This window comes from Monopterus albus, unplaced genomic scaffold, assembly GCF_001952655.1.
Source record: "Monopterus albus unplaced genomic scaffold, M_albus_1.0 scaffold103.1, whole genome shotgun sequence".
NCBI classification, from domain to species: Eukaryota; Metazoa; Chordata; class Actinopteri; order Synbranchiformes; family Synbranchidae; genus Monopterus; species Monopterus albus.
In genome coordinates, this window is record NW_018127983.1 from 269,432 (window position 1) to 280,870 (window position 11,439).

Here is an 11,439-nt window from a genome sequence, read left to right on the forward strand (position 1 = left end):
TCAGCGTGTAATGCAGAGAAGGCAACAAACACTGCGACTACCTTCTGCTTTCCACTTGCAGGGACTTTCAACAAGCCCTACAATTGTTAATACATACAGCATATTCATTAACATGGAGTTTTGATAGTAGCGTCACACCGGGATCAGGTAACCTGGAAATGTTTTGGAAAATTCCAGAGCTACAACTAAAGATTAGTTGATTAATATGTTGATATTAAGTTATAATAAAGTCATTTTTCCAAAGAAACATGTCAGAAATTCACAAGTTCCAGCTTTTAAAATGTAATGATTGTCTGAAATCTTCTTTCTCTGATGTGATAGTAAACTTCCAGTTTTAGCCTTTTGTTTTGACAAAACAAGCAAAAGAGATGTTGTGAAAATCTGTGATTTTTCACTGTTTTCAAAGACTTTGCAGATCAAATGATTAACCACTGAACTGAGAAAATAACTGGTGGATTGATAGATATGACTACATACATAATTGTTAGTTGCAGCTTCTCATGATTATTTTGAATGTTGACTAATATTTTTTTTCCACTTAGCCAGTTAATTATTTTATCTATAAAATGTGAATGTCAGTCACGTTTTCCAAAGTGATATCTTCAAATATCTTGTTTCTCTAGAACTACAGTAAATTTATAGGCAACAATTATAAAAACCATCCATTTGTCATTCTTGAAGCAAAATGTCAAAGAATTGTGAGTCAAATGCAAGAATTTGCTACAGTTCATGGTCTTTCATTATAGTTAATCTAGTGAATATCACTGGGGTTTGTATTGCCACTGGACAAAACTATGAATTGATCAACTGAGAAAATAATTTTCACATTTAGTGATAAAAAAATGATTTGTAGTAGTCCAAACCTCAAAGGTATTCAGTTTACAATACAATAAAACAGAGAAAGGCAGAAACACCCGACTGGTACCACAGAATGTCGTCCAAATGATTAATCGCTTTCTGTATAAAACTGTTGCAGATTTATTTTGCTACATCCGTTAACTTATCAGTTAATCAACTAATTGTCTCAGCAGCACATCAGACTGTATTATGTGTTCATGTTAGTGTTTAGGCAGTGACGTGCACGGCCAACTGAGCTCAGCCTCTGTAATACAAATAGGCAGATGCCAAGCTTCTGAATGGACTGACAAGTCAGTGTGGTGTAGGCTTCCATGCACCTTCCATAATCAGACCTCTGCTTCATTTCATCCTGTCAAACTGCTCGGCTGCCCTCTGTAAAACACCCTATTTTCACCCTTCAAAAAATAACATTACATCACTCGGCTAGTCATTTTTATAAATAGAGGGTCCCCTCGGCTTGAAACCTTACACTATAAAAACACAGGCCACAAGAAAGTTGGTCTTTTGTTGAGGTTGAGAGGGAAAAAATTAAACAGCAAGTCAGAGCAGCACATTTACCGAACAGCACGGTCGTGGAGTGGTTTTGTTTGACACTGCTAAAGATTTACGACATCGGTGAGGTGTTTACAGAGGTCAAGGCAGCTCATTTTCCAAATCAGTATGTCAAGCATTTGCTTATCTAAAGTAACCTTTCATCATTCACAAGAACAAAACTGAAAGCGGTCCACCTTAAAAGATCAGCGACACAGATTAAAAGAGTGCATCTGTACAAAAACTGAATATTTGCATCATATAATTTTGTCTTAACATTTATTAGCCTGTTACCTTTAAGAATATAGTTAGTGAAAGGTTCACGTTTCACAGCCCAGTCGCAGTGGGGTCAAATAGTTTGGGTATCTTTCTTGAGAACCTGTCCTCACACTGCCCACGGGCACTGCCAGGACCAACAGCAACACACAGCAACTCTGCTGCTTTTACATTTGCTCCGTGTTTTATATAATTCATGCTTTTTCTCTTCTTATGAATGCGTTATGCCCCACACACACACACACACACACACACACACACACACACACACACACACATAGAATTATGCACAGAGCCTGAAAAACAGCATTCCTTTGAAAACAGAAAAAAGACAGCCCAAATATGCCTGGAATAAAACCAGTTAAAGACGAAGTGATATCTGTCAATTTTTTTTTTTTATTTTATTTTTTTTTAAAGAGGTGCTGGTTGAAATAAAGTGCTTCTTCCTTCTCCTTTCCTCCCGGGTGAAGGTGCACTATTGTGCTTGTTTATACTGCACAATATTTCTGTTGGCCATTTCTCACCTCATCCCAGTAAAAATACACAGAGCGGGTCAGAAGTTCAGGCCCTAGATCAACACTGGCATTGTGCCCTGCAGGTGCTGTCAGCCGCTCCAGGGACAGGAAGGGATGGAAAATATACACAAGCAAAGAGCAGCTCAGTGGATACACACTGTCTCTGCACTCAGACCTGGGACAAAGTTACAGTGGCTCAGCTGAAGCTTAGCTCTTTGACTCTACCAGTGTTCACTGGGGAAGTTTGGCTGCTGGTTCAAAAGGAGGAGACAATACAAAATAAAAACCAAGCATTCTGTGAAACAGTGAACAGCTCATGTTGTCGATCACCTCTAAAAGTGTATAATTAGGTGTAGCACGGAGAAAGGGAACCTGACTTCTTTCACTAATCCAGTGCTACACATATCACATGATGCTGCCAACGTTCCAACACAAACAGCCTCACTCCTTGCATTGTGCTGACTGCCACAACTTCAGATAAGAAAATGTAAACAAAAACAATTAAGTAAAAATTAAAGTACAAAAAAAAAAACATTTAAATAAGACAAAAACATTTTATAATTCCCATCAGCCACTTCAGCTCTGTGTCTTAATTCAGTATCAAAAGGAGACTGAACCACTAGAGGGAGCAATGAGCTGCGGTGTTTTCTACTATTTTTATACAAGTAAATACTTGTATTCAGTCCAGAGCTGCTGTCTTTTACACAGACATGAGTAAATCAATACTCACAAGTCCAAATCTGGACTATTTCACCAGTGGGAGTGAACTTGACAGTGTTCTGAGCTCATCAGGACAGTAAAGAGACTTTTTTCATGCTGTTTTTCAGCTTGTTACTGGTAAATGGTGGGGATGGGACAATATATCAAAATTCAATATAATGTGCTACAAAAATGTCACAATATGCATCATTTTGTTTAGTGATATATACTGTGTGGTCTCCATACACCAGTGATTCTTTGTAAATAAGACAGCCTGACAGAACGTAGGTCAATATGTCTGGTTGTTCTTTACACAGTCAAATAAAGTACAAGGTTTCCACAGCTAGCCATACACTGTTGTCATTGAATTTTTAATTCATGATTGAATCAAACCATACACACCATATCATGCATCATCATGAATCATATCAAGAAAAAATGATATCATCCCATCCATAGTAAATGCAGGGTCAAAGCGCCAAAGTGTTGAGACTGAAAAAGGTGAAATAATGTTTGAATAATTAAATATTGTAGCCAAATAAAAACACTTAATCCTAAACACCAAAAAACATGTTTTATTCACTCTCCACGTTCCTCTACAATACAAAGAACAGCTACTCTTCTCTTTATAAACTGTAATAAATGTGAAATGTTTAAACCTGCAACAAAGCTAAGTGGATAAATGTGAAGTCTACAAAAACAAGACAAGCACAAGATCTCTAGTGTAAAGCTCCACAGCCTGCACCGTGTATTTATAGGTTGCCAGGTGAAAGAGAAGAGAATGACTGTACAGGCAGGAAGAGGTCCGAGTTACTTTGTACTCTCAGCAGAGCCGAACTTTGGATGAACTCCGAGAAGCGCCAGGGAGTAAAACACTATGCATAACTGTGTCACTCCCCTAAAAAAAAAAAAAAAAAAAAAAAAAAAAAAAAAAAAAAGAGGAGCGAGCCAGCAGGCTTCAAAAGGCCCCCTGCTCTCTCCTGAGGCAGTGGCCGATTCAAGATAAAGTGCCGGGCTAGGGGGGAGGCAGGGAGGTGAACTTCGATGAAAACACCCATGAACGCACCAGGCGACGGTGGGATCACACACACAACAAACAGCAGTCATCGGCACCACAGAGGTCAAGTATGAGCAAGTGCAACTGTGGAGACAATGGAAATAACATGGTCTTCATCTTCCATCCGTTCCATTCGTTTCCACGCACTAATGAGTGTGAAACCCACAGAAAACCAAGCCGAACCGACACGTTTTAACAGCTCGGTATCTCAGCAGCGCAAGTGCCTAAGAGTCCTGCTGCAACATCAGTCTAAAGATAGGGAAATAAAAGATGAGATGCACGCTATCAGTCTGAAGTGCACTGAATTCTATCTGTGCCAATTTCAAAAATGTCACAGGGAAATGATTTGGAAACATGACTTACGCCTCCTATGTTACATTATTTCTCTCCTAGCAATTATTCTGCTGACATGCTCACTCACAACTGCTTTAATAGAGAGACACAATACAGAATAGAAAGAGACGTATTCACCAGACCTGACAGTTAACTCACAAGGGGAGACGTCAATGTGCTTACGACAATTTTGCTCAATACTCTACTATTCCACAATAGCATCAAAAAAAGCTCATTCATATTTTGACACAATAATTGATAGGGACTGTGTGAGGCAACTGTCCACAGTTCCTGTTGTGCAACCGTTAAACCGTGCAGACTCTGGAGCTACGGGAGGAAACACGTCTTACATGTCACTGAAATTTATACGGTGAATTGTGTTGTGACTGAAAATCCAACATCACGTTCTCCGATGTGAATTTGAGGCTGAATAGCAAATGAGCATTTGATGATAGAACAAGCCACACAGAGCCGGTGCTGTGCCTCTGTGGAGTGTTTCTGTCCCATTAGTGAAAAATACTGTGTGCACCACTGGATTCGTTTAGCCTGGTTAAGGAGACTCGCAGTGTTTCCTGCAGACAGCAGAAGTGCAGTGTTTAGGTGTTCTTTTGAGAACTGATAGGAACTTACCTGTTTTTTCTTTGATTTCACACAAGACGTTGAAAAGAGCTGGCTTCATTCTGTGACAGTTCAGCGCGTGTTTCCTGAAACATACAAGTGTTGATTAATGCCACTGTGCACTATAAGGCACGAATAACAACTATTTTCAAACAAATAAATGACATGCTTCAGAATCCTATGTTCATTTAGTTATATACAAAGTTACTGACAAAGCATTTATTTTATTTAGCTTTGGCGATTGTTCTGTGATTATATAGTTACATCATTCAGATTTAATGGTCTTTCTGACTCCCTCTCTGAAATAAACTCTATGTAGAATCTTTGTGACTGAATTGCAGCTTCAGTGAATTTCTTGTGGATTGTGTAAGAAGTTGTCCTGCTGTAAACAACTGTTTACTCATTTACAAATGAAACCGCTTGTATATCTGTGATAACCAACAAATGCGTCTTAGTTGTATTCATGTGTTGTGTTTCAAATATATACTTCTAATAAACACCAACAATACAATAACAAACACTACATTCACACACTTTTATTTAGCCTTTAAAGAGCGCGGTAGCCGAGTTATTTAAATGTGAGCCAAACTAGTGATATGAAGGCATGCCATCGGTGTTTGGCACTCCTCTGGCTTTTGCACAACGCACACGGTGCCCTCACATTTACCGTTGCCTCTGCACTGCACTATATTACACATTTAGACCTTTAAATTTATTAGATTTCTTTTTCCTTCATCTTTTTATTTTTAATGTGATTTGCCGCCGCCGCCTCCTGCTGCCAGTGGAAGAAGAGCCTCCACATTTTGCCTACCTGGCTTGAGCTTCATCCAGACTTTGATCCGTGATGGTCATAATTTGCTGTAAAATGTCTCCAATGTCCTGTTTCCTCCCGTCGCCGTCCGTTCCTCCGGTGCCTTCCTGCATATGCTGCGGCAGGCCGGGGTGCCCTGCCATGCCTACCCCCGTATGAGAGTGCATCAACCTCGACTGCTCGTCCATCTCTTCTTCCCTCTATCCAATTCTCTGTGGCGCTATCGCTACCGAAATCCTGCAGAAATGCATAAAAGAAGAGAGGAGGGGAAAATCCCGGCGGTGCTCTTTATATTTGCGCTGCGCACCCGGTTCTTCCTCGCAGAGCTTTTTTTTTCTGGAGCTCGCCGAACACAGGGGGGTATCGGAGGGAAAGGCAGAGAAGCGAGCACCCGTGCTCTCTGGCCGTCTCTCTCAGCTGGTCGGAGCTGAAAGTGAAATCTGATCTGAACTGCTGCCGCCTTCACTGGAGTAGTGTGCGTAAAAAGAGCAACTACCATGAACTAGGACACGTTTTGTTTTTAATGTGGCGCAGTGATGCGAAAGCCCTTCTTCCTGCCAAATGACAAAAAGTGGTTGTGAGAAATAAGAAGTATGAATTTATTTCACTCACTCCATCCTCTTGCTTTTGTCATGTACAGTACAGGGTGAGCAGGCAGCGGCATAGCAAAGAGCACGAGAGTCAGACTCCGCCTACGCGACATCGTTGGGAATATAAGACCATTTAGCCCCACCTTGAGGTCCTTCTCATGAAACGTCGATCACTGGGCTGTATAGGTGGGATGCAGAGGAGAAGCTGGGAGATGCGGCTGCAGCCTACAAACAGGGAGACGGTTCTGTGTGGCAACGTGGTGATGGATAGAGCCTAAAGTCCAAATAAATAATGGTGGCTGACACAAGAGGTCTGCTTTGGTCTCTTCCTCTGACCTCAGCTAGAGTCCCCACTGGCTCCACAGGAGAACATTTCATGTCCCTGTTGTGCCAAGATACAAGGTAGTCTGATCAGAACCACTGGCCAGCCCTCTAATTTGTTTAGTTAGATAATGTGGTTAAGGATTTATGGCAGCAAAGATCAATCTACTGGTGAGTAATAAAAACCACCTCCAGTATTTCATTTTGATATGACATGCTATTGTAAACAGACTCTTAGAATAAAACATGTTTGCTTCACTGCACTGGGCAGTGGTACATGGGGTTTGTTTATTCATTTTCAGGTATGTTGCGAGGCCCTGCTTGGCTGACTTTGGCAGTGTTCTCCTAATGTAAGGCGGTGACCCATGTTGCGCAGCCAAGCAGCAAGGCCCGAGTGTGCCTGGCCAGGCTGAAAAGTGCCCTTCAGGCCCAGTGCTGCCTCGCTGCTGCTGCTCGATCACTGAGAGCCATTCAGAGGAAGGAGAGGAGGAGGAGGGGCAAAAAAGCTCCAGTGTGGAACTAAAGTATAAGCAGTGTTGTGCCAATTATCGTCTTGGATGTATACACACGCGTGTGACACATAATAAGGAGAATGTTTAAACACTTAAGGGTGCCACAGTGTTGTATTACTTCACTTAAAATCAAGCCAGAGTTACACAGGATGCTTATGATTGCTACCTGCAACTTTAACTTCACTGGCACGAATTCATTTAGTCATAAAAAGACCGTTTTACTAACTTTACTAACCATGGCCATCGGAATCAATGAATTGTTCCAAAGAAACACGTTTCTGTTTACATTCACTGCTACTCAAGGGGATGTGTATCGCTGAGGTCTCACAGTTGTGTTGTATACATTTCTTTCCTCATGAAACATTTACAAAGACAGTCCTATAATCATTTTGTAACCTGTTTGGATCCATGTTTACATGTTAGCAGTCTTCAGCTGTCCTACTGGTGCATTGCTGAACTTCCACCACCTGTAGATCAGTAGAATCATATGAGACCACTGGCAGGAGCGTGCATCGCGTCATCTCCTTGCTAGCATGCATGTGCATCCACTAGAGCAAACTCCACAGGCAGTCACTCATAAAAACCTTGCTCCATAATGCTAGTGATCCAAAACTTCACAGGATACTTTGACATATTCATGACTAAATAATCAGTCTGGCAAAAAAATAAATAAAAATAAATAGCCTTAGGTATTACATACTTAATCAGTCTGGCAAAAAAATAAATAAATAGCCTTAGGTATTACATACGTTAACACCCCAAAACAGCTAGTCACAGGCGTCATAAGACTTTTATTCAGGTGTTACTAAATCCTGATTGGTGCACTGATGTAAATGACATCATCTTGTTCCAATGGATGTCCACCTGCTCCAACTCAGCCAGAAGAATTCAGACATAAACAAATACAGAAAACCGTCATTCAAAGCAGCCACCTTTGGCAGAGACTTCTGTTTGTCTGGGAGCCCCTCGTTCACAGGAGGAAGCTGACTGGAGAAAAAGGTTTTCAGGGCCTGTAAATGTTTAAAGACAGCGTATGCCTGTTTTGAGATTGAAAGGCACTTTTCAATGTACTTCTGAAATGCCAGGGCACATAGGTGCATAAATCCTGTTAACTAACATAATGTCTAACACACCTGACTACAACAAAAGCCAATTTTCTTGCAGTAAAGCATTTCCTAGTTGATACTGAACTGTTTAAAAATCACCAATCTGCAGGGTTTTCCCCTCACAATTCAAAAATATACACCTGGGATACACCCACTGGAATTCCTCTGTACAGCTATTAGCATATTTGAGTTTGAGGCGTAGCGGCAGTGACATCTCAAACTGTCTTCTGAGGCCTCAGGTGGAGTCTCAGTGCGATCCCGGAGCTAGGTACCCTTCCTGCAGGAGCTCCTGCAAAGCACCAGCTACAGTATGTAAATTGGGAGCAGAATATGTATGATGGATAATGGTAAGTGTGGTAAGTTTCCCTGCCATCTGCTCAGTAGTAGAATAATGAGGAATACCTGAGGGGGTCTTTGTTACACCAACATCCATATGACTCCCCAACATCTGCTAAGTTACGTTAGCAGGCCATTTAGAAATCTAAATATATGCTGATACTTTCAGGCTACATGTCAAGGCGAACAAATCACAGAGCTGGCAGTGATCTTCATCCATTCGTTGCCAGGCTGATGTATGACCAAACCACTCACTAGTGATAAAAAAGGAAATGCTAATAGATGTCCCCTAAAAGGCTTAATTTGCAGCTGAGACATAAGCGATATATAATGTAGCATGGGGCTGGAGACCTGAATTTCCCAGGTCAGAGTATCATCCACACTGGTGGGATTCTGTTGTACTGTCACAGTTACTGAAGGTAACAAAGGCAGACTCTAACAGCAGTGGCAAATCTAACACGCAGGTGTGGGACACAACAGCTTTGGCCCTCACACCTCTGCACTGTAAATTCTCTTGTACTGTACAAAGAACAAAACCTGACTGGAAATAAACTCCATTTGTTAAACTGCTAAAATTACGTAAGCTTATTAAAATAAAAAATGAAACTTACAAAGAAAGAGATGACTTTGTTGTTGTTGTTCCTCGAGCAAATTCAATTTAAAGCAAAATATCAAATCCTACATTACAGTGACTAATCTCAGTTTTAATTGGAGCAGGTTTACTGTACATCAAAATAACAACAACTATGCAGAAGATAAAGCTCTTTTAAATTCACAAGTAATTAGACAGATACACATGAAGTTAAGCAAAATCATCACAATATTTTGTTGAAAATGCTTTGCTGTCAACGGCTGCCTGAAGTGTTGGGCCACCAGACATCAGCAGGCACTTTGTATCTTCCCTGCTGATGCTCTCCCAGGCCTTCACCACAGCCACCTCCAGCTGCTGTTTGTCATGGGGTCTCTGCCTTTAGTCTGGTCTTCAGCAGGCGGACTGCAGCTCAATCTCACTGAGATCAGGTGATCAGCTTCGACAGTCAAAGACGCTGCATCTTGTTGCTGTTCGTCTACTTTTGTTATATGTTTAGGATTACTGTCCTGCTTAAAGATGACATTGAGTTCTGATGAATCTGGCTGAATCTGATTACCCAGAATGCTCCTGTCCATCTCTGAATTCACCACTTCCACCGGCAGCCAGAACCATGTTTGACAGATGAGGAGGTGCTGTGGGTCATGAGCTCTTCGTTTGTTTCTTCACTCTTTGTTCTTTCCATCATTTAATACATTGATATTTGTTTCTTCAGTCTGTAGACGTTTGTACCAGAACTCTACCAGTTTCCTTTTGTACATTTTTGCAAAGTGTAACCTGGCTTTCTGTTGCTGAGCTTCACCTGGGGTTTGCATCTTGAGCTGAATCCTCTGAGGTTCTGGTCATGAAGTCTCCTCTTCATCGCTGGCAAGGAAGCGTGTGGCTACATCCTGGAGAACAATCTTGGCTTGTTGTGCAGTCATAAAGGAGGCTTTCTTCACCGCACAACTCATCTTCGCCATTTTATAGTTTTTGTTTTTTTAGAATGTCCTCAGCTGTTGATGTCGGTAAACCAGCTATGTTCTCTCTCTGAAATATTTTTGATCTTTATTAACTTGACTGTTAGAGCCACATGTGAGCTCCTTGAGCATGAACCAATGTTAGCATGGCACACAGCTCCCCAGGAAACACTGAAGTGTCCAATTACTTTTAAACCACTTTGCAATTTGGGCGCCATGTGTTAAAAAAGCTTTAGCTCCCACACAGTGCTTTCTATGGCCATGTAAATCTATTTTTGTTCTTATTGCTTGTTCTGTAAAGTGTCTTTGAGCATCTTCAAAAGTGCTCCATAAATAAAATGTATTATTATTATTATTATTACTCAAAGCTGAGACTTGTCACTTTAATGTAGCAACCAGTCTATATCATACGAAGTGTTCTGGAGCTCAGAGCCTGAAGAACAAAAAACTCTGCCACTGTCCAAATACCGTCTGGGCTGTACTTGAAATTTCAGTTCTGTAGTGCATTGATCGAAACACAAATTAAAACCCTCAAAAAAAGATTTCTTACAGCTTTGGAACAAAACTGACTCGGATGTCCAATAGCAAGCAGCCAGAGGTGTGCTGGTAAACATGGCACCTGAGAGAGAGAGAGAGAGAGACCTGTCTACTCCAGACCCTGGGTTGTATGTACTATGTGATGAGTTTGTGCCGAGAAATCCTCCTTTCATCCTGCACTGCTTTCAGTCTGCATGGAGGCAGGGCTAATGAAGTGGAGTCATGCACATAAACCTCTCTTTGATTCTGCTTTCAAGGGCCATTTCATTTTCATAGATGCCTACTGTTATCAGAAAGCAAATAAGTGACTCTTTAGCTCCAGCATTACCTGTGTTGCTTTTAAATATGTGAACTATTCTTTTGTCTCTGTATGACACAAGTCACTGGCTGCAAGTGAGATGCAGTGTTAATGTTAATATATCCTGAGCAACCTTGTCATGGTACCTGCTCTTCTAGCTGCTTTGTTTTTATATCAGAATACTAAGCATGATGTAGTCCACACCTAACAGTCCCTTATGTTATTCAGATTAATGTATGATGGTACTTCCAGTAGAGACGTGGACAAGACGATCATCTGCCTATACAGTCATTTATCCACTGGTTCAAACCATTAGTCGGGTACTCTAAAGGATGCTGATGATATGACAGTAGCAGAAACATAATGTGTGGTACAACAGGCTGTACAGGTGCTAACAGTCATTATAGCTTAGTGGAAACAAGAGTCTGGGTTTTGCCGAGGCTCCGTTTCTAGTTGCCATGTGTAAACGAGCATTAGAGGAAGATCCATGACA

The 11,439-nt window shown here is 41.2% G+C and overlaps 1 protein-coding gene across 3 annotated transcripts in view; it reads right to left on the reverse strand.

Moving 5' to 3' along the window:
• pbx1b (pre-B-cell leukemia homeobox 1b) overlaps window positions 1-6,534 on the reverse strand; it is a 64,092-nt gene extending 57,558 nt beyond the window's left edge. For 2 of the 3 annotated variants that reach the window (XM_020610007.1, XM_020610006.1), the window contains exons 1-2: window positions 5,699-6,533; window positions 4,900-4,973 (exon numbers count right to left, since the gene is read on the reverse strand). In XM_020610007.1, coding sequence (XP_020465663.1) covers window positions 4,900-4,973; window positions 5,699-5,886 — 262 coding nt within the window. In that variant the 5' untranslated portion in view covers window positions 5,887-6,533. Of the gene's footprint in view, window positions 1-4,899; window positions 4,974-5,698 lie in introns of all 3 variants that reach the window. The other variant, XM_020610008.1, reaches the window with a different exon arrangement.
• Window positions 6,535-11,439: the final 4,905 nt, after the last annotated feature.